General features: G+C 38.9%; 1 protein-coding gene across 1 annotated transcript in view; it reads right to left on the bottom strand.

The window, feature by feature from the left end:
• Positions 1-24,309, bottom strand: part of LOC123781315 (RNA exonuclease 1 homolog) — a 40,723-nt gene that overhangs the window by 13,340 nt on the left and 3,074 nt on the right. The window contains exons 3-10 of the mRNA XM_045780756.2: positions 23,896-23,985; positions 21,420-21,627; positions 20,876-20,994; positions 19,552-19,704; positions 7,995-8,088; positions 4,566-4,625; positions 3,247-3,396; positions 1,822-1,935 (exon numbers count right to left, since the gene is read on the bottom strand). Coding sequence (XP_045636712.2) covers positions 1,822-1,935; positions 3,247-3,396; positions 4,566-4,625; positions 7,995-8,088; positions 19,552-19,704; positions 20,876-20,994; positions 21,420-21,627; positions 23,896-23,985 — 988 coding nt within the window. The remainder of the gene's footprint in view (positions 1-1,821; positions 1,936-3,246; positions 3,397-4,565; positions 4,626-7,994; positions 8,089-19,551; positions 19,705-20,875; positions 20,995-21,419; positions 21,628-23,895; positions 23,986-24,309) is intronic.

Below are 24,309 nucleotides of genomic sequence, written 5' to 3'. Positions count from 1 at the left end.
CTGATTTTCCTGAAGCACATGTTCATTATATCACTTTCCTCAAGTTGTTCCCTTGTACATTACTGATCAAGTACGACTTTCTCAGGCTGGCACTGGTCTCTTGCTTAACCAGCCTTACATTATTCATTCCAACTTGACATCCCACAGCTTTATCTTACTTTCTCTGGTGATGAGAAAGAGGCAGAGAACCAGTATTAACACAGCATCTATCATAATCCAGGACTTTGACATGTCAGCTCACTGAACTGCCACATAAAGTTCATTCTATGAAGGTGTAAACAAAAGTTCAGGGAGCTGAGGTAACCTGCCCGAGGTCTCAGAGCAAGTAGGTGGCAAAAAATCCCCAAATCTCAGGTCTGCTGGGTCCAGAGTCCTTGTTCTGTTCATGACGCTGTATTGTCTGGTTAGCCCATCCAGTCTGCCTGCTACCCTTACTCTTCCTTCAGCGTCTTCCCTCCTTGTTCTTCTCCTTTTGGAATTGACAGCCCCTCCTCCCTGTGAAACTAAGCCCTCCATGCTCTAAACACTCAGGCCAAACCTGCCTGATTTATTCTTTATCCGCGTATTTTTTCTGTCATTCAGTCATGCCCACTGTTCTTTTCTAGTTCCTTCTCCTTGCATTCTTCTTCATAGTATTTAGTACAATCTCATTCATATTCATGCCCATCTCTACATACATAATTCATGTGTCCACGCACCCACCCAAAGATTTATTGACAGTCCATATGCGTTTGGTACCATGCTAAGTGCTGGGGAGACAATGGGGAGACACAACAAGAATGGATGGTGGTCCCTCCCAAAGCTTACAGTCTTTCGGAGATGGCAGATAAATGACTAGATCATTATGAAATGTGGTTAAGAGCTATGAAAGGAAGAGGCAGGGTGCTGGGACAGAAGAGGGCAGACCTCATTCAGATGGTGGGGCTGGGTCGAGTTAAGCAGAGGCACAGAGGTTAAGAAGGACCTAGCCACGGCAAAAGAAGAGAGAACAATAGGCAAGAAGGCTCTGGACAGGGGGCCAGTGGGCTGTGAAGGGAACAAGGGACAGGGTGGAAGATGGGGGCACAGGCCGAATCAGGCAGGGTCAGAAAAGTAACCAAAGGCTTTTCATCAAAGCAGGGCAGAGACAGGACTAGACATGTGATGTAAAAAGGTTGTTCTGGGAGCTTGGGGGTGAAAAATAGATTTGAGGGGGCTGGTAGGAGCAGCGAGACTGAGCAGGAAGATGGTGCAATGACTGGGGACAGAGATGGGGGTGACCTGGACCTGGGCAGGGGCAGGAGAGGTGGAGACAGCACAGGCTTGGGCTACGTTCCTGAGGGAGAGCAGAGGAGACATGCGTGCTGCTGAGATGAAAACGTGCTCAACAAGGAGACTAATTGATGGCACGTGGGTTTTCAGTTTGTGTAGGCAAAACACCCAGCTGAGTGGACTGCAGCAAATCCACCGTGTTGCTGGGAAGATGCGGGCTGGCGGGGGAAGGAATCAAGAGTTCATCTTCACTCAGCGCCACGGCAGGGCGGCAAAGAACGGGAGCTACCGGCAAAGAAACTGTTCTACCGCTGGCAGGTGCAAAGCCCGTGAAGTCCAGGGGAGCAGACCGCCCGGAGGACCTGCTGCTCTACTGTCACGGCCTGGGAGTTCCCGAGCCCGCGGGCCGCAAGGTAGGAAGTGGTGGTCAGAGGTTCAGACTTCAGGGGGTACCGTCTCTCTTCACGGGACTGCATTTATGCAGACAGCGAACGGAATACTTTCTTAGTTCTCTCAACAGCCCGGGCACTGGCTGGTGAACTCGGCGCAGCAGAGCTACCAACTACTTGCCTTTATGACGCAGCACGGGGCCGAAGTGGTAGTTACATTCTTCCACCCTGCTGTGCTTGCCTGCGGGCGTCACACCATATATTTTCCCACAACGACAACATATCTTCCTAGACGCTGAAACAGAGGAGGAAGGGAAATTATTCGTGAATCTACAGAGAGAAAAAAAAATGGATGGACGTGCAGGCAATGAACTACCCGTGCATTCTTGATCCTGCACGGATCACACACCCAGGGCTGACCCTGAAGTCACAGGAGATGTCACAGGGCTACTCAATGGAATATTTGCAGGTGACCTGTTCAGGCCACCAGGGCTCCCCCTCCTCAAACAGGCATCCCCTACTTGCCCCCCGAGTCAGCCTAACACCAGGTAATTGTGATGTTAGCACCACAGTCTGACTGTAGCCAACGTGACGCATCCTCCATGTTAGTGCACAGGAGCTCCTGAAATAGGGGGCAGGTCTTCTTTATTGTTTTATCCCTTTTCGACATACAGTGACCTGTACGTATATTAAGCTGCTGAGCGTATATCTGACATTTTCACTAGACCCATTTATGAATGTTTTTCATTACAAATCCTCAGACTGGCTCTGATGATGATAGCAACTCTTGTCTGAATGTCTATGAGTTTCTGAGGCACGCGCTGTGCCAAGCACTTCACACGCATTCCTGGAACGGATTCTTGCAACAACCTGATGGGGTAGCTCGATTATCCAGAACTGGGAAAAACCAGGGCTGAGAAAGGTTAAACGACTTAATCACATCCAACCAGCAACCAAACCCGGATCTGCCTTGCTCCTTCAGAGCCCATGTTCTTAACGGGGTTAAGGGTTTAGGGAAGAAAAAGAAAAAAGTAACACAAACGGTGAAGATAATCCTGAGAAAAATTCTAGAGTTACAAAAGATAAATATTTTCTAGTCACTGAAAAATATTCCTATAACTGCATTTCAAACTTTAATGGACCTAAGATTTGACAGTTGCAATATTAAGTATCCTGTATTTTCTTGTTTGGGGGAGTAGCAATGAATTTTAACTAACCATGCCTAGTAGTTAGAGAAGAATGTAGAATAATAATACCAGTTGTAAATCTTTTGATAAGAATTCCTAATGAAAGGATACAAAGTATTCAAAACATGACACTGCCTATGTGTATGAATAGTAGTTAGGAATAAGGACTCAAGAATCAGACTCCTTGTGTTCAAATCCTGGCTTTACCACTTATTTTCAGAGGGACCCTTGACAAGTCATTTGACCTGTGAATGGAGGTAATGCTAGTACTTACCTGAAATGATTAAAACTTCATAAAATAAATTATGAAAATCAAATGAACTACTTAAATCCTGGAAATGAAGTGGAAAGGGAAATAATCCTTTCAGTGTTCCAACCTTAGTAAGTAGCGGGGATCATTTTCGGTCCCATGTACTTACCGGCATTCACAAGAGCTTTCGTCATGCCCGGGGTTAGAAGAATACTTCCTGGTTTGTCAGGGTTGGGTTGGGGATAGTTATTTTCATGTAACTGTTCTTCTGTTAGAAGGTAGTCTTTCAGATGTCTGTAGAGAGTAATTCCTGTGAGTGCTAAGAAAAAAAAGAGAAAGGGTGTTCAATAAAACTTAAATAGCATGTTTTAAAGGAGTGGTAAAGTTAGAATTTACTAACCCTTTCAGACATGAAAAGCTAGGATGCTGACTAACACTAAGTAAGGGAGTGCCCTAAAAGAATCCAAGTCTCCGTATCTTATGACAAAAAGAAAATATACATATATTGCTCCCTGCATCATCTGATGTCCTATACTCTGGATAAGAGAAGGGGTAGTTAAGACACAGACCCGTAATAGTTAGTGCATATTAAGCATGCCAAAAACTATCCTAATGACTTTGATTTAAACTTTATATTGACCCAGAAGGGCAAACACATTGACCTCGTTCTTATAGACATGGGAAATGAGGCTCAGAGAAATGAATACACATGACCAAGGTTACACAGCCCAGGTGATACCCAAACTCAGACCCTCTGGTTCCAAATCATGCTTATTGATTCTTAAGAGTCACGGAGATAAGAAGAGTGCAAAAGCCTACAAGCAGGAAACATGGTGACTTTCCCACGGGCAAAATGCACGAGTTCAAGGATCTCTTCCCAACATCATTAACCCTTAAATCCCCTCACTCTAATGGGGTCTTAAAATTTCTAATTTATTATTTAAAACTGGCAGAATTCGCTAGACCACTTTTGGCAAACTCTTTTGTAAAAGGAAGATTTCTTCTGTGTGAAAAGTAATAGGAGATTCTAGAAGCACCTACTTTGTTTCAGACAAGTACTTGGAGGACAAGTACTACCATCCGGTTTTATGCAAAATACAACCAAATTCAAGTAACACCTTTTCTCTAGCTTCTTGCTCCTGGAAGTTTGTTATAAATTCAGACTCTGAGGCTGTTCCTAGACCCGCTGAAGCAGAATGTACATTTTAACGAGATAGCCAGGTAATTACATGCACGTTAAGTTAGAGAAGCATGACTCTAACTGACTGAAAAATGTTGTCTCCCCATTCCAGAAGGGGAGGTTGAGGATTCAAATGCCGCCTAAGTACAGCCCATTCTTCCATCTATTTATACTACTTTTTAAAAAGGATATCAAGTATGCACAGTCTGCAGATGGTACCTCTTAAGCACAATAATTGCATTATGCTGCATTTAGTTCCCTTTTAAGGTGACACGGACTAGGGTCTGTCATCATCACACCAAGCTTACCACTTCTCTTTTCATTCTTTTTCAATCCAGTTGTTTTGTTGTTACTGCTTCCAGACACATCTAGAACATATAAGAACTTTTCTCCTGAGACCATAAATTATTTTTGTCTGCTTCATAAAAAAATATAGAACACAAGAAAGGTGTACAGCATAGTCAAATTTTTATTTTTACCTTAAAACAAGCACCCAACAAGTGAGACCAAACATCTTCATAACCAATTCCAACTTGGGAAAAAACTTAAATTTCTTGAACTACTAAATAGGTCAGGACTTCATATCTTCTAAAGCTAATATATTTTGTATTTTGGCTAGAGTATGTCTAGATATGAGTCAATGAGTTTTTATCGTCATTGACTATAATTAACAATCAGCAAATCATTTCTTTTTCCATTGCAAATATCCAAAATATGTACTTAGACTCCTATGTTCAACTTCTGTGTGCTACATTTAATATGAAAAGAAGGGGGGAAGTTAGAATACCATAAAAATACTAACCTAAGAGACCTTGTATATTTTAATTTTTAAAATTTTTATTTTATTAAGTTTCTTAATTCCAGTATACTTAGCATACAGTGTTGTATCAGTTTCAGGTGTCCAATACAGTGATTCAACACTTGCATACATTACCCTGTGCTCGTCTCAAGTGCCCTCCTTAGTCCCCATCATCTATTTCCCCCATCCTCCCACCCACCTGCCTCTGGTAACCATTGGTTTGCTCTTTATTAGTTAAGAGTCTGTTCTTTGGTTTGTCTCTTTTTTTCCTTTGTTCATTTGTTTTGTTTCTTAAATTCCACATACAAGTGAAATTATATGTCCTGTGTCTATTTTTTTTTTACTTACTTTGCTTAGCATAGTACACTCTAGATCCAACCCTGTTGTTGCAAACAGCCAAGATTTCATGCTTTTATATGGCTGAATAATATTCCATTGTGTGTATATATGTATGTGTACATATATGTATTATATATAATATAATGTATGTATATATCGTCTTTATCCATTCATCTATCGATGGACACTTGGACTGCTTCCATAATTTGGCTATTGTAAATAATACTGCATTAAACATAAGTGTGCATATATTCTTTTGAATTAGTGTTTTCTTATGCTTTGGGTAAATACCCAGTAGTTCGATTACTGGGTCACAGGGTGATTCTATTTTTAATTTTTTGAGGAATCTCCATACTGTTTTCCACAGTGGCTGCACCAGTTTGCATTCCCACTGACAGTGCACGAGGGTTCCTTTTTCTCCACAACCTCACCAACACTTGTTTCTTGTGTTTTTGATTTTAGCCCTTCTAAAAGGTGTGAGGAGATATCTCGTTGTACTTTGATTTGTATTTCACTGATGAGTGATGTTGAGCATCTTTTCATGTGTCTGTTGGCCATCTGCATGCCTTCTTTTAAGAAATGTCTGTTCATGACACCTTGTATATTTTAATGCAGTTTAAGTCTACTTCAAGTGCTATATATTTTTTAAATGCCATAAAGAAATTAGAATAGCCTAAGCATAACACAAAACCCAAAAACCAAAAAGGAAAATACCTTCTATAATATTAAAAACTTCATAAATAAGGCTGAAGTACAAGTGACAAACTGAGGAAAGCATCTGCAGCACACTAAAAGGAGATATGCAAAAAGCTGTTGCAGATGAATGGGCCAATAATAAAAGGGGGCAAAAGGATGCAAAAGGGAATTTAAAAAGAGAAAGGAAAAGGAATGTCTTCATAGTAATAATTAAAAAAAGACTACAATAACTTCATTTCTGGCATATAATTTCACTCTGAAAGAGGATAAATGATTAACTTTTGCAAGGTGCCAGGACAAACACATAAACTCCTACCTTATTAGTGGGGGATGTAAAGGGCAAACATTTTCTGGAAGCATTTGCAATATTTACTGATTTTAAACATGCAGGCCCTTACTGCTAGCTACTCTGTGCACAGGAATTTATGCTAAGGATATATCTGCTCTAGTACGAGGAAATGTCAGAGTTCACACTCCATTAATCACAGAACTTACAGTAGAAAAAACATGCAATCAACCTACATACTCAGATGTGTTACACATTCCACACAACAGAACATCAATACCATAGGTTCTATACAATCAACTATCATGTAGTCATTAAAAAGTATGATACAGCTCTGGATGTTCACACAGATTCTAGATTAACAGACTAGAGACTTCTATGATACCTTATTCAGTGAAAAAAGTTAGACTCTACATAAAATGACTGTATTCATTTAAACCATTAAAATATATATTTCTGTATTCATTATAGAAGGGTCTATATAGAAGATCTCAAAGAAGGTTGTCTGGCTGTATTTTTGTTTTTTTTTTTGTTTTGTCTTTTTAAGAGAAAGAGAGAGCATGAGTGGGGGAGGGGAGAAAGAGAGAGAGAATCTTAAGCAGGCTCCACACCCACGTGGAGCCTGACACAGGGCTCGATCTCATGACCCTGAGATCATGACCTGAGCTGAAATCAAGAGGTGGATGCTTAATTATCATATGGTTTCACTTATTTGTGGAACATAAGGAATAGCATGGAGGACATTAGGAGAAGTGAAAAATGAATAGGGGGTGGAGATCAGAGAGGGAGATGAACCATGAGAGACTATGGACTCTGGGAAACAAACTGAGGGTGTCAGAGGGGCGGGGGTTGGGGGATGGGTTAGCCCGGTGATGGGTATTAAGGGGGCATGTGTTACAAGGAGCACTGGGTGTTATACGCAAACAATGAATCATGGAACATTACATCAAAAACTAAAGATGTACTGTATGGTGACTAACATAACATAAAAAACCAACCGGCCACCCATGTGCTCCTAGCTGTTTTGTTGTTTGATTGTTTGTTTTAATGCTTTTCTGTATGATTTGAATTCATGCTATGTATTCTCGGTGGGGGTGGTACTACCCCTGAGCAAACAAAACTGGCTCTTGAGGAATAAAAAAAAAATCATAGCTATTACAACGGCATGTGGCTTTCCAAAACTCAACCTTACCCAACAAAATATTATCCCTTAATACTTAATATTACTGAGGATTGGGGGTGGGGGTGGTGAAAAAAACACTGTCTAAAAAGAAGCCTGAGGGGGAACAATGGGAAAAAAACAAAACAAAACAAAACAAAACAACCCAGACTAAGAAATACTATTCCACATGGAATGAGTTACTTTTATAACCAAAAGCCAAGGTTACATATCTCCGTGATAACCGCTCTTGAGGAGGTTATATTCCTTTGTCTAATTTCAAATCTAATTTGTTATTTTCAACCAAAAATCCCACTTGCACAGTCTACTCAAGAGAATATTTTAAAAATACAGGGCACTGAGTATCTAAAAACCACCCTGCTAATGGAAACACGTTCAGTGTCAGGTGTTCATCCCAAGATTTTATCTTACCACTTGATTAATTAAAAAGAAATTACCTTGTCTCAGCTTCTTAAGAGTACTTATTGCTATGTTCACATACATATTCCTACCGCCACAGCGTTCATAAATGGCCTTTTCTTCTATTTTAGCCTAGAGAATGAAGTGAATAATAAAAAATATCAAATCTCTGGTCTATGGGTAATGAATGTCATTTATGATATAATGGAATAAATATGGCAAAATATTTAACTCAAGGGATGGGGAAATGGCACAAATAAAAAACAACCTATTTTACATTTTTGTGTTTATGGTTTTTGAGAGAAAAGAAAAAACTTATCCCATATATCAAATCCAAGAACTAGATACTTATTGTCACAAACTAAAACCACAGTACAGAGTGTGCACAGTGTACAAAGCCCACAGTGTATATAAATTCACTTGATTCTCAAAGGGAGCCCCTAGTGTATCAAAAGCGTATACTATTATTCTCATCGAAAAGGTGAGGAAACGAGGCTTAAAGTGCTAAATACTTTAAGATCATAAGCAAAGGGAAGACAGGATCCATTCTTCATTATCTTTATTTTGTATGTTACTTTTCTAAAACTATAAAGTAATCATTACTTTTATACCAGGACTCATTAACATAGGTCAGTAAAAGAAAAAAAATGGATGATTTATGACAGAAACAAGAGGAATAAAATAATAAATAGTATATTAATACTTTATTGAGCACTGAGTATTGCAGGTTTGATATCAGCTCATTCAATAATTTCTCAATCGTCATTGTGATTCTGTGAGCATGACTGTCATCATCACTAGCATATATGAGGCTCAAGAAGAAGTATCTTACTCTTGCAGAGCTAGGAACTGAATCCAGGTGTGCCCAAACACCAAAGCCAAGGCTCTTCTCACTACACTAAATCTCACAAAGGGAAAGCCATGGGAAGGGGGAGGAGGCTGGCGAGTTGGGGAGAGTAGAAAACTTAAAAAAAAAAAAAAAAAGGCAACATTTCTCTGTAAGGGACTCCTTTTTTGCTTGTCTTTGCTTTGCCATTATTCCTTAACCAATAAAGAATCCTAGAGGAGACAGGCTTCCGGAATGGCAGAACAAGAACCTTCATGAACTCTGTGTCCCATTAAAATAATAAAAATACTGGCAAAACAACCAAAAGTAACCATTTCGAAACCCCGAAAATTAACCAAAGCCACAGAACAAACTGAAAATTATCTAAGAGAAACTACTGAACCTCGGTAAGACAGTGGGATCTGTACGATTTTGGCTTGAGGCTTTTCCCACCCCCCACTTCCCACCCCCCAGCTTACTGGCATAGCAGTAAAAAGTTGGCAGCCTGGTAGCCAACAGAAAGGACAGACTTCTCGCATAGCTACACCATAAGCATCATCCCCAGAGCACAGTCATTATTTTGTCTGAACAAGCAGCTCCCCAGAAAATCTCTGTTTGTGTGAGTATTTGATTTTACTCAGAACTCAGCTCATGGGGGCGAAAAAACCCTATTCCCAGGGTGCTATTAAAACGATAGCAATTGGGTGGCAATATGGCAGCTACCTAAGGTTATGATTTCCCACTGGGCAAAAAGGAACCTGGTCAGGAATTTTTTAAAAAATCTTGGAGACCTAGATGATCATAAAGAACTCTGAAGAGCTCTGACAATATTTCTGGGGCTTAAAAGATGGCCCAGGAAAGACCTGAGAAAAGAGAAGGCCTTACAAGGCTGTTCTTGAGGCCCTGGCACAAGCAGGAAGTAAATGCTAAAGCTATCGACAAACTGTGGAAAGTTTTAGGGCACGTCTTCTCACATAGGGCCCCTTGGCAAAGGGAGGAAGACATACAGACAAGGCATCGAAGAAAATTTTCTAACCAGTCATTGGCTGACCAGTAAGTTATGCTGACAGAGGGTGACCCCTTTGAAGCCAGCCTTAAAATAAAAAATAAAAGAACTTAAAAAACAATGCTACTAGAGAACTTAGTGTCCATATACTAAAGGAATACGTAGTTAGCCCAGTAAAGTCACTACATAAGTACGTAGCAACAAGGAAAAAAACAAAAACCTAGCAACAACAAAAAAATGTATCTGACACCAGAGTTATCACAATATACTATTTAACCATACAGTTTTCAACAACAACAACAAAATGTGAGTCATGTAAAGAAACAAAAAAGCATACCTCATACAGGGAAAAACAAACAAGCAAGAGAAAATGTCACTGAGGAAGTCCAGATTTTGGACTTAGTAGATAGTAGGCAAACTTTGTAAATACATACAAAAAATCAAGGAAACCATGTTTAAAGAATGAAAGAAAATGGTGTCTTACCAAATAGAGAACATGAATAAAGAGAAATTTTAAAAATAAATTTTTAGAAGTTCCAGAGTCTTTAAAAAGTGTAAAAATTGATATAAAAAATTCACTATAAGTGCTCAACAACAGGTACACTCGATGGTTATTTGAATCCACATGAGAAGTGAAGAATATTGGCAAATATAACTTCATAGGAAAACATAAACGAGAATAAATGTGTTTGTTTGTAATCCTTTTCTATTTTAATAACAGCACAGAGCAATAATTATAAAATTGTGTTGATAAGCTTATAATGTAATAATATATAATACTGTAAACTGTATGGTAATAATGGTATAAAGGAGGGGGTAGGAAACACACTGGGAATTTTTGTCTACTATTGAAATGAAGGTAGTTTTAATCTGAACTAGATTATTATAAATTAAGATGGTAACTGTAATCCTCAGGGCAAAAACTATTACAATAACTAAAAAAACATGGCCAAAGAAACGACAAGGACATTTAAATGGTACACCAGAAAATATCTACTTAACACAAAAGTACTAATTATAGAGAAAATAAAAAGACACAAGACAGATAGAAAACAAATAGCAAAACAGATGATATAAATCCTCTTGCTGGTCATTAGTTACTAAATGTAAATTGATTAAATACTCTAATCAAAAAGCAGAGACTGGAAGACTCGGGAAAAATATATTTAACTGAATGCGACCTATAAGAAAGACACTTCAGATTTTTTTTTTTTTTTAAGTAATCTCTACACCCAACACGGGCTTGACCTCATGACCCTGAGATCAAGAGTCATATGCTTTACCAACTGAGCCATCCAGGCACACCAAGATAGACTCTTAAGATTCAAAGAACTGGTTGAAAGTAAAAGAAAAAAGAAGTACTTTGTAAGTAGTAAAAGATACTTGGAGCGGCTATACTAATATCAGACAAGGTAGACTAAAAAAAGTTTTAATTTCAATTTTAGTTGGTGAACATACAGTACAATATTGGTTTCTGGAGTAGAATTCAGTGATTCATCACTTACATATAACACCCAATGCTCATCACAAAAAGAGCCCTCTCTAATACCCATCTAGCCCATCCCCCACCCACCGCCCTCCTTCAACCCTCAGTTTGTTCTCTATCATTAAGAGTCTCTTATGGTTTGTTTCCCTCTCTCCTTTTCTTTTTCTTTTCCCCCTTCTCATATGTTCATCTGTTTTCTTTCTTAAATTCCACATAAGTAAGATTATATGGTATTTGTCTTTCTCTGACTGACTTATTTCACTTAGCATAATACACTCTAGCTCTACCCGCATCATGGCAACTGGCAAGATTTCATTTTTTTGATGGCTGAGTAATAACCCATTGTATATATATACTACATCCTCTTCATCCATACATCAGCTGATGGACTTTTGGGCTCTCTCCATAGTTTGGCTATTGTTGATGATGCTACTATAAACACTGGAGTGCATGTACTCCTTCGAATCTGTATTTTTGAATTCTTTAGGTAAATACCTAGTAGTTCAATTGCTGGATTGTAGGGTAGTTCTATTTTTAACTTTTTGAGGAACCTCCATACTGTTCCCCAGAGTGGCTGCACCAGTTTGCATTCCCACAACAGTGCAAGAGGGTTTCCCTGTCTCCAAATCCTCACCAACATCTGATGCTTGTGTTGTTAATTTTAGCCATTCTGATAGGTGTGAAATGGTATCTCATCATGGTTTTGATTTGTATTTCCCTGATGATGTGTCTCTTGGTCATCTGGGTGTCTTCTTTGGAAAAGTGTCTATTCATGTCTTCTGCCCATTTCTTAAATGGATTACTTGTTTTTTTGGGTGTAGAGTTTGTAAGTTCTTTATATATTTTGGATACTAACCCTTTATCAGATAGGTCATTTGCAGTATCTTCTCCCATTCTGTAGGCTGCCTTTTAGTTTTGTTGACTGTTTCCTTGGCTGTGCAAAAGCTTTTAAAAGTCCCAATAGTTTATTTTTGCTTTTGTCTCCCTTGCCTTAGGAGACATAACTAGTAAAAAGTTGCCACAGCCAAGGTCAAAGAGGTTTCTGCCTGTGTTCTCTAGAACTTTGATGGTTTCCTGTCTCACATTTAGGTCTTTCATCTATTTGAATTTACTTTTGTGTATGGTATAAGAAAGTGGTCCAGCTTCATTCTTCTGCATGTTGCTGTCCAGTTTTCCCAACACTACTTGTTGAAGAGACTATCTTTTTTTCCATTGGATAATTTTTCTGCTTTGTTGAGGATTAGTTGACTATATAGTTGTGGGTCCATTCTAGGTTCTCTATTCTGTTCCATCAATCTATGTATCTGTTTCTGTGTCAGTACCATACTGCCTTGATCACTACTACAGCTTTGTAATGTAGCTTGAAATCCGGAATCGCGATGTCTCCAGTTTTGTTTTTCTTTTTCAGAATTGCTTTGGCTATTCAGGGTTTTTTCTGGTTCCATACACATTTTAGAATTGTTTGTTCTAGCTCTGAAAAATGCTGTTGGTATTTTGATAGGGATTGCATTATATGTGTAGATTGCTTTGGGTGGTATAGACATTTTAACAATGTTTGTTCTTCCAATCCATGAGCATGGAATGCTTTTCCATTTCTTTGTGTCCTTTTCAATTTCTTTCACGAGTGTACATATCTTTTACCTCTTTAGTTAGGTTTATTCCCAGGTACCTTATTCTTTTTTGAGACAAAGTAGATTTTAAAACAAAAGTTGTTACTAGAGACAAAGTCATAATAAAGTCATTCCATCAGGGAGACATAATAATTATAAACAAATATGCCTCTAATAACAGAGCACCAAAATACAGAAAGCAAAAGCTGACAAAACTCAAGCAAGAAATAACAATTCGACATTAAGAATGGAGATCTCAAGTTTCTCTTTCCTCCAGTCATCCAAGATGCCAAAAGGAAAGAAGACTAAGTGGAAGAAGGTGGTCCTGGTCCCTGCTGTTGTGAAGAAGCAGGAGGCCAAAAAGGTGGTCAGTCCCCCACTGGAGAAAAGGTCCTAGAATTTTGGCATTAGACAGGAGATCTAGCCCAAAAGGGACCTCACCCACTTTGTCAAATGGCCCCACGACATTCAGCTGCAGTGGCAAAGGGCTACTCCATATGAATGCTTAAAAGTGTCTCCTGTGATTAATCAGTTCACCCAGTTCTTGGACCTCCAAACAACTACTCAACTGCTTAAGCTGGCCCATAAACCAGAGACAAAGCAAGAGAAGAAGCATAAATTATTGGTCCAGGCTAGGAAGAATGCTTCCAGCAAAAGGGGATGTCTCCACTAAGAGGCCTCCTGTCCTTCGAGCTGGCGTAAATACTGTCACCACATTGGTGGAAAACAAGAAGGATCAGCTGGTAGTGATCGCACATGATATGGATCCAATTTAGTTGGGTGTCTTCCTGTCTTGTGTTGTAAGATTGGGGTTCCCTACTGCACTAACAAGGGGAAGGCCAGGCTGCAGCACCTGGTCCACAGGAAGACCTGCACCACTGTCGCCTTCACACAGTTAACTTGGAAGACAAAGGAGCTCTGGCTAAGCTGGTGGAGGCCATCAGAACCAATTACAGTGACAGATATGATGAGATCCACCTCCCTGAGGTGGCAACATTCTGGTCCAAATTCGGTGGCTCACAATGCCAAGGTGCAAAAGGCAAAGGCTAAAGAACTGGCCACCAAACTGGGCTAAGTGCATGCTGTTGAAATATCTGTACCTAAAATAAAAAGTCCTGTTTCAGCCAGTGTCAAGGAAAAAAGAGAGAGAGACCTTAATACCCTATTTCAATAATGGAAACAAGTCAGATGGTGAAGAAAATAGAGTATTTCAACAACACTATGAATCAACTATTCCTAGTAGACATCTATAGAACACTCCATGCAACAACAGAATATATATTATTCTTAAGCACACATGGAACATTTTCCAGAACAGATCTTGTGTTAGGCCATAAAATAATCCTCAATAAATTTAAAAGGATTTAAATCATACAAAGTATGTTCTCTGACCACAATGGTATTATATTACAAGTCCACAATAGGAAATTTGGGAAAGTCACAAATATATGGAAATTAAATTACACAATGGGGCAAAGAAGAAATCACAAGGGAGAGTTAAAAATTGAGATGCATATAAATGGAAACACAACATACCAAACCTTTTGGGATACAGCTAAAGCAGTGATTAGAGAATAATTATTACTGCAAATGGCTTTATTAAAAAGATCTCAAATTAATAACCTTGTGTTCCATCTTAAACTATAATTTTAATAGCAAACCAAACCCAAAGAAAGTAGGAAGGAAACAATAAAGAGTGGAAATAAATGAAATAAAGAATTTCCTAAAATAAAGATGACTAACAAAACCAAAAGTTGGTTCTTTGAAAAGATCAACAAAGTTGATAAAACTTTGGCTAGACTGACCAAGAAAAAGAAAGACTCAAATTACTAAAATCAATAATGAAAGAAGAGGCATCACTACAGAACCTTTTTAAAGGAATATAAAGAATTACAGTACTATGAACAACTATATACCTCCATATGAGAAAATTCAAATGAAATGGGAAATTCCAGAAAGATAAAACCTCCTGAAATTGACTCAAGTATACACCAAGAGATGAATTACTAATTAAAAAGAAAGTAATACAAGCCCAGATCTCACTGATGAAGTCTCCCAAATATTTAAAGAACAATTTTTTAAAAAGGAATTAATAGCAACCATTCATAAAGTCTTCCAAACAAATAAAAGAGGGAACACTTTCCATCTCATTCTATGAGGCCATTATAACCCTGAGGCCCAAAAAGAGAAAGTTACCACAAAGAAAATGATAATGTCCACCAGAGGAATAAAGAAAATATGGTATCACATGTAATAAAATATTATTCAACTTTCAAAAAGAATGAAATTCTGATATGTGCTACAATATGAATCAACTTTGAAAACATTATACTAAGTCAACAAAGCCAGACACAAAAGGACAAATATTGCATGAGTCTACTTAGATGAGGCACCTGGAGTAAGCAAATTCGCAGAGACAGAAAGTAAACCAGAGGTTACCTGGAGCTGGGGTCAGAGAACAACAAGTTATTCTTTAATAAGTACAGAATTGCTGTTTGGGATAAAGAAAAAAAACTGTGGAAATAGTGGTGATGGTTAAACAACATTGTGAATGTACCTAACACCACTGAATTGTGCACCTAAAATGGTTAAAATGGGAAATTTTATGTCATGCATTATTTAATCACAATAAAAACAACAGTAATATTTTAAAAAGAAAATTACAGACTGGTGTCTGATTAATCAGGTGTAGACCTGATTAATATTGACACAAAAATCCTCAATAAAATTCTAGCGCACTGAATTCAACATAAAAAAGGATTATACACCATGACCAAGGGGGTTTATCCAAGAAATGCATTAGTTTAAGATAAAAACAAAAATGAAATACACACACACACACACACACACACACACACAAAACCAAAAAACCGACCCACAACAATGTAATATACTACATTAATTGAATACAGGACAAAAACTATATAACATCAGGAGGTAAGAAAAACTTAAAGAAAATCCAACATGATAAGGCACTTAACCTAGGAATAGAAGGGAACTTTCTCAACCTGATAAAAGACATGTAAAATCAAAACATCCCGCAGCTACCACTGCACTTAATGGAGAAAGACTGCAAGTTTTCCCTTTAAGGAAAGGAACAAGACAAGGATGCCCCCTCTTACCACCTCTACTCAATATTCTTCTAGAAATCTGTGCTAGGGAAATTAGGTAAGAAAACGAAATAAAATGTATCCAGATTGGAAAGGAAGAAGACTATCTCTATTTGCAGATGATATGGTCTTATATAAAGAATATCCCGAGGAATTCACTGAAAACTATTAGGATAAACAGGTTTCGAGATACAAGATAAAATTATCGATTGTATTTTTATACACCAGCTATGAACAATCTGAAAATAAAATTACGAAAATAATTCCATTTACAATAGTACTAAAAAGATTGTAATGCCTAAAAATAAATTTAACAAAAAAGTTCGAGACTTGTACTCTGAAAACTATAGAACATTGTTGAAAGGAAGTAAAAGATCTAAATAAATGGGAAGACATTCTATGTTCATGGGTCATAAGACTTAATATTGTTAAATGACAATCCTCCACAAGCTGATCTACAGATTCAAGGCAATCAACACTGTAACTCAGTATTTTTGTAGAAAATATAAGCTGAAACTAACAGTTATATGTAAATGCCACTGACCAAAACAGTTTGAAAAATTTAACAAATTTGGAGGAGTCACGGTTCCAACTTCAATACTTACTACAAAACTACAATAATTAAGATTGTGCAGTACTGGCACAGGGTACAAATAAGATCAATGGAACAGAATCGAAGTTCAGAATTTATGGTCATTTATATTTAATATTTATGATCAACTGATTTTTGACAAAGGTAACAAGAAAATAAAGGGGAAAGAATAGTGCTTTCAACACACGGTGCTATGACACCTGGATATCCATATGGAAAAATCATCTAAAAAATGGCTCGTATACCTAAATGTCAAAACTAAAACTGTAAAATTCTGAGAAGAAAAAAAACAAAATAGGAATAAATCTTTGTGATCTTGGTTTCTTAGGACACCAAAAGCACAAGCAACGAAGAAAAAGAGATGAATTGGAATACATCAAGATGAAGAACGTTTTGTACTGCGAATACCATCAAAAAGTGAGAATACGATCCAGATATTTGCAAATGGTGTCTCTAAGAGACTTGTATCCAGAATATATCAAGATCTCTTAAAACTCAAGAATAAAAAGACAAATAACTCAAAACATGTGCAAACGATTTCAACAGACATACCCGAGAAGATACATAAATGGCCAATACACACATGAAAATATGTTCCACATCATTAGTCATCAGGGAAATGCAAATCAAAATTACAATCAGATACCGTTTCATGCCCACTAAGATCAGGGTACACAAAAGGACAGAAACTAACAAGCACTGGGAGGATGCGGGGAAGCTGGAACCCTTTACATTGCTGATGGGCGTACAAAATGCTGCAGTCACTCTAGAAAACAGTTTGGCAGTTCCTCAGAAAGTTAAACATAGAATTGATGTATGACCCAATAATTCCAGTCCTAGATATATCCTCAAGAGGAATGTAATCATTTATCCAAACTCTTATAATGTCCACTTATGTACAAATGTTCATTATTAATACCAGTAAGCGGAAATAATCCAAATGTCCGTCAACTGATGGATGGATATGTATATCCATAAAACAGTATTATTCAGCAAGAAGAAACTACGTAACGATAACATGCTACAAAATGGATGACCCTTGAAAACAGTATGCTAAGTGAAAACATTAAGCTGGTCACGACATAACTCCATATTATATGATTCCTTTTTCTAGAAATGTCCAGAATAACAAATTGCAGACAAAGTAAATGAGTGGTTGCCTAGAGCTAGGAGATGTGGAGGGCAGGGGGAGTGACAGCTAAATGGCACGGGGGATCTTTCTGGGGTGATGGAAATGTTTTATTTATTTTTTTTTAAAGATTTTATTTATTTATTTGACAGAGACAGAGGCAGCCAGCGAGAGAGGGAACACAAGCAGGGGGAGTGGGAGAGGAAGAAGCAGGCTCATAGCGGAGGAGCCTGATGTGGGGCTCGATCCCATAGCGCCGGGATCACGCCCTGAGCCGAAGGCAGATGCTTAACCGCTGTGCCACCCAGGCGCCCCCTGGAAATGTTTTAAAATTGATTGTAGTGGTTGTACAAGTGGCTGACTTGAGTATACTAAAGGTCCCTGGAATGTACATATTAATTGGTTGAATTAATAGGGTATGTGAATCATATCTCAATAGAGTTGTTAATAAAAAGAATCCTCAGGGCGCCTGGGTAGCGCAGTCGTTAAGCGTCTGCCTTCGGCTCAGGGCGTGATCCCGGCGTTCCGGGATCGAGTCCCACATCGGGCTCCTCTGCTGGGAGCCTGCTTCTTCCTCTCCCACTCCCTTGCTGTGTTCCCTCTCTCACTGGCTGTCTCTGTCACATAAATAAATAAAATCTTTAAAAAAAAAAAAAAAAAGAATCCTCAAGTTCTTCCTCACTCTTAATACGAGAATCTGTTAAGATGATAACTGCACTTACATCCCAAATGTTTCTAGCACCTGGCAGCTCTCTGTTTTGTGAAGCAGCAATTCTATGGGCAGCATATCACTTATAAAGGTCTTCCTCGTAAGTGATGTGTAATCTGCCTCTTGTTCCATTCACTCATGGTCCATTTTATAATCTCCCAGAGCTGGGCACCTGGGTGCCTCTGCCGTTGAGCAACTGCTTTTGGCTCAGGTCATGACCTCAGGGTCCTGACATTGAGCCCCACCATGGGGGGGCCTGCTCAGTAAGGAGTCTTCTTCTCCCTCTGCCTCTCTCCCTCTCCATCCCCCTGCTCGCACTCTCTTTCTCTCTCAAATAAAATCTTTTATAAAAAATTCAAAATATAACCTCCCAGAGCAATGGGAATTAGCCTCAATCAGAGGCCTGATGGCACTAAGTCCAACTCTAGTGCTCAGACATGTGTTTGTCTAGCAGTGTTTGAAATAGATTTTAACAGAACAACGCTTCAAAGATTAGGATTCTGTAAATACTGGACTTTCGTTGCCAAACCGCAATAATCAAAAGGAGCTAAGTGGTGTCTCTCCCCTGCAGAATGCACTCATTCCGCGCAGTAGCCATGGTTCCCCAACCCCTTATTTCTCCCACAGGCCACGTGGGTTCTTGAAGATGTGCATGGGGCGGGAGCTATAGCTACTGCTACTGATTTGAAAGGTTTCATTTTCGAAAAAAGGTTTTAAGTAGGATTTGCAAATACAAGCGCCTCCAAGAGACCAGGCCTGGCCCATAAATGAGAGTAAATAGGCGTATGGAATAGAGAGTGGAGGGGACTGTGGTTCACTCGACACTATATGCCCTACATAAAGGAGGGGAGACACTACTCAGATTAATATACTATTGGCCTTGATAAGAAAATTATGGGACAAGGCCAGTTTTTGTCACTAGAGTAACCAGGATACTCTCCAGAACTTAAGAAGAGCAGAAAAGTCCTCCAGGAACTGGTCCCACAGCCTGGTTTTAAAAAAAAAGAAGTGAAGAGAAAATGAATGAAGTTATTTGCTAATCGTGCCCCATGAGGTTTTTTTTATTCAATGTAATAGTCACAAAGTATGTGTGTATCTTCAGATATACTTTATTGTTCAGTACTGACCTTGTTAAGAGCCTCATCCTCTGTTTCATAAACTCCCAAATACTTCTCAACAAAGAGGTTGATATAGCGTTGTCTCACTTCCTCAGGGACTTTGGAAGAGGATTCTGGCGTGACCAAAGCCCGCTTCCGATGAGCCAGCTTGCATTTCGGCATCTTGTTAAATACAGAATCGTTGATGAGAGAAAAGAAAAACATGTGTTTCTGTTTAACATTCCTACTATGTGTAGAAAAGAAGTAAAACTCTCTCAATTAAGTTCTACAGCAATTAAACTCAAAAATAATTTCAACTTTTCAGTTCATTAGAAGTAGAACGATACACGGCACTAAGTGACCTGCACTCACAGAAGTCTGCCGGGAGCCTGCGGTCAGGGCTGCACCCTGTGTGTACCCCACTGCAGCTGACCCGAGCACTCAAGTCCTCTGCTTTCCACACCTGGAATCCTCCAGCTCTGGTGTGGTCCTCTGCTCAGCAAATAGGAAAGTTGGTCACTTACCCATTCTTAAAACAAATATAGGTCCCAATGTCAGTTACCATTTCACAAAGAAAAATGCTCAGATTGAAATAAAATTTATGAAGGATTTGTGCCTACTCAATATTAAAATGGTGCCAGCTATAAAGAATTTCAGCATGACTTTTGAAGAGCTTATAAAGATGATGAGAGCTCTAAAATGAGTTCATCTGCTTCACTTTGGGGTGGGGGGGGCAGGGGGTGGAGGGGGGAGCCAACGTTACACTTCTCTGTAGTTGTTCCCTTATAGCACACAGATGTTTTAGGGAGGGAGAAAGCCTTAAAATTGACAGATAGTTTTCTGCTGAAGAAACAGTAAACAGAAAGAAAAAAAAAAAAAGTCATTGCCACAAATAGGAGAAAAATAACTAAAGAGGGAACGTCATACTACCATATCACTGAAGCTCTGCCTGCCTCCCCCCGCCTCATATACTTACACATGGACACCCCTCACTGGATATTTCTTGAAAGGTATATTCCAATGTGAAACTTTCCTTTGAGAAAAATTTAGGAGTCTTAAATTAATCACAGCCGCAGAGGTTTTAGGTCTAAAAACATGCCTCATATCTCCAAGAACAGGATAAACAAAATAGCTGAATGTGACATGCAGACACAAATCCCATCATAAAATGAAAACAACTGTATCGAACAGTAACCAGGAAAAGCGGAAACTTCTCTCTGGGTTCTGGCATTTATTTGAAGGAGGGATCTCCATTAAAAAAATAATAGAAGCACTCTCCTAGGGACTCTACGTGTAGACATGAAAGCTAGTTATTAGAAATAAAATTCTGGTCTCCAGACTTAGTTTATAATACCTTCATAGGGAAAGAAGCAATACTTTTCACAGGAATGTGTGATTTGCTTGGCTTTGCAGTTGGCTTTTCCCTTGATAGAACCACATCCAGATGAAGGCTGTTTGTTGTAAGCGAATTTTCTAAGAAGGTTTAATGAACAAGAAAAGAAAAGGTAAGTTTTAATGACCTTAGCCTCAGATGATTAGAGTTTAATGATCAATTCAAGGTTTCATAATACTTCCTTTACAGACTATATTTTTTTCTTGAAACAAAATGTAAACACAGAAAAATCCCAATAGCTAATCCCAATATACTCTAGAAGAACAAATTTAGACAGTTTATAAAGCTATTCATTCCACGAAGAAATGCTTGCAAAATCATAGCTCTATGGCTTGGCATTTAGGGATAAACAGCATAAATGATTTCAGTATCATGCTAATCATATTATTTCACATAAAGCTCCATGTCAGCGACTCAACTATAATTGGTAATCGGTGGATTTCACAGGAAAGGTTTTTTAAAATAAGGTAAAATTCCATTTCTTAACTAAGTGATTTTCTCATACCTTCGGATGCTTTCCTTTGGGTCTGAGAGATCGGACACGCAAATATTGTTTTCTTCTGTTCTGAAGGGGCTGCAAGAAAAGCCTGCCCACTCCTTATGTCAGCCATTATCTGCACAGCCTGTTGCTGGGCCCGAAGGATTCCAGGGTGACTAATTAGTGGGGGAACGGGCTCCCTCAATGGGCTAATGATCTCTTTACTGGCTGGAACCTAGGGAGCATCAACAGAAAACACAGAAAAATGATTTTAAAATTCGAGAAGACGGATACTTTCACTTCCCCTTTCTGCACAGAGGCTTTTGAAATGGACTACATTTCTAATACCCCACGTAATACAGCACACACATAAATGAAGTATTTCCAGAAATAAACGGAGGGAAAAAATTGAACCTTTAAAGCATATAATGTAAGAAAATTTTCTTGAAATAAGAAAACACATTAATTCTCCTATGAAAATGACACTTAACTTTGTATGCAGGTAAAAATGTTAATAAAACAGCTAACAGGAAGACATATCCTACCAAAATTACTGGAATTTGAAGCTAAGGAAAGAATTCTTTAGGTCACCAGGCAGAAGCATCAGGCGGCACATAAAGGAAGAAACAGCCGGCTAGTCTCAGACTTCTCTCCAGCAACACTGAGTACAAGGGAATGCAACGCCAGAAAGGACGTTCAGCTTGATTAGTAACAAAAGATGTCATACACAACGTGGAAATAAATTTTCACCCAGACTGACAGATATAGAAAAAAAATTAGTACCCATTTTTGGTGAAGGTTTGTGGAAAGGGAACCCTAAAACACCATGTAGGACTGTTACAACCCTTCTGGAAGGCAATATGGCAACATACTTTTAAAATGTTAAATCGCTATCTTCCTTTGTCCTGTTATTTCCATTCCTGAGGATTTATTTTAAGGGGGAAAAATTTGGGGGGGGGGGGAATGAAAGGGAAATAATGTTAGCTTCCAAAAATTTTTTCCTGAAGGAAGGGTAAGAAACTACTTTAGTAAGTACCTACATCTGACCCTTGGAGAGATACTCCGTATCTCCATTTCACAGATAAAGAAAATGAAGCTCAGAGAAATTAAATAACTTGCCCAAGGACACCTAACTGTTCTGCAAAGAACCAGAATCCAGGTTCTTATTTGGGACTTGGAAGCATAAACTCTATGCCACGCGAAGATTCTGCTGTCAATGTGTCCCAAGCACAAGGAACACAGAGAATGGAGCAGAGAAATGGAGTTTGCTCATGGCACTCTTTAACCTGAGGGTGGTAAGGGAACACTACTCACAGCAGTGCCTCCTTAACTTCTTTACAGGCCATCAAATAAAGTGAGCACATCCAATGTCACATGAGGTTTAAAGCACTTTGAAAATCTACAGTCCACTCCCCTTATTCACAGCACTTACTGTCCTCTAGAGTCCTGCAACCAACGAATCAGTGAATACTGGAACATGGCTCCAAGGGCAAACAGAGCTGGGTTCAAGAGAATCTCCGGTCACATTTCTGTCAACCACTCAATAACCTAACCTTATGTGTGTTTTTTTCTTTTTTTTTTTTTTTTTAAGATTTTATTTCTTTATTCGACAGAGATAGAGACAGCCAGCGAGAGAGGGAACACAAGCAGGGGGAGTGGGAGAGGAAGAAGCAGGCTCCCAGCGGAGGAGCCTGATGTGGGACTCGATCCCAGAACGCCGGGATCACGCCCTGAGCTGAAGGCAGACGCTTAACGACTGCGCCACCCAGGCACCTCTGTGTGTTTTCCTGTTTAAAGACTCTTTACTTAGTACATATTGCTGACTCATGAACGTTGAACTTGGGGTCAACAGCACTGTAAGTCATGCCTACACAGAGCTCATCTAACACATCGTCTCTGCGAGGCGCATCACAGCCTCTGGCTCTCGGAACACGAGACAACCCTACACCTGGGGGCCATTTTAATTAGCAAAATCACCAACAACCACCACACAAATGCAAAGAACATGGCACTAAATAGAGAAAAGGACGTGTGTGAACAGTAGGAAAGCTGAAACAAGAAGGCAGCACTGCCTTGTTCAACCTTCGCTGGGAGTGTGCACGTGAGGCAATTTGTTTTTTCGGTTTTTTTTTTTGTTTTGCAATTATGCACGCCAACAAAGGACCACATAAACACAAGTCTTGATTTTAAGGTTACAAGTTAACTTCACTGAATAGGTGAATTCGCAAATACAGAATCTAGAAATAATGAGGACTGACCATAGTAATTTATATTCAAAAAGCTATGCATTAACAACATACCTGCTTTTCATGAAAATGTTAGGTAATGGGAGAAAATGAAGGATGCAGAAAATGCTTACTAGCAGGAATCAACTTACTGAGTGTCCACTGGTGCCCCCGGGTGGATAAGACAGTCAGTAATGGAACATACTTGAAGCTCAAAATGACAAGGAATGCACTTTATAAGATAATGTGCCCCGCGAGAGAGGAGCTAAATAACTCACATGAAACTTGGCAATGTGTGCAATTCTCTTTTTTGGTCCAGAAATGTTTTGATAAGACAACATCTCTAATTCCATTTGCTTTCCTGAAGCCTAGTGGGAAAAAGATAAGAATTATCCAATTTCTGCAGAGTAAAGGCAAATCTAGCTTTTTTCCTGGATAGCCACAGGAATCCAAGCTATAAAACACGGGGCAACTTATTAAGAAATAATTCACAAAAAATAATTTGAAACATTTGACATGCATACACTACTACAGAACATTTCTCTAAGTGAGGAAATCAACTATAAGTTGCTGTATGTACTGCTATGGCCTCTGGAATCTGTCAAGTCTGCAAGACACTATATCCGGCCAATTCTCAAGATTTTTGTCTTGTCATTCCAATATATTACTGATCACAAGGAGAATATATATTA

This window comes from Ursus americanus, chromosome 18 (genome assembly GCF_024610735.1).
Source record: "Ursus americanus isolate L20-20 chromosome 18, mUrsAme1.1.p, whole genome shotgun sequence".
NCBI classification, from domain to species: Eukaryota; Metazoa; Chordata; class Mammalia; order Carnivora; family Ursidae; genus Ursus; species Ursus americanus.
Note: the sequence above shows the minus strand (reverse complement) of the source record. Positions and strands in the feature narration are given on the sequence as shown.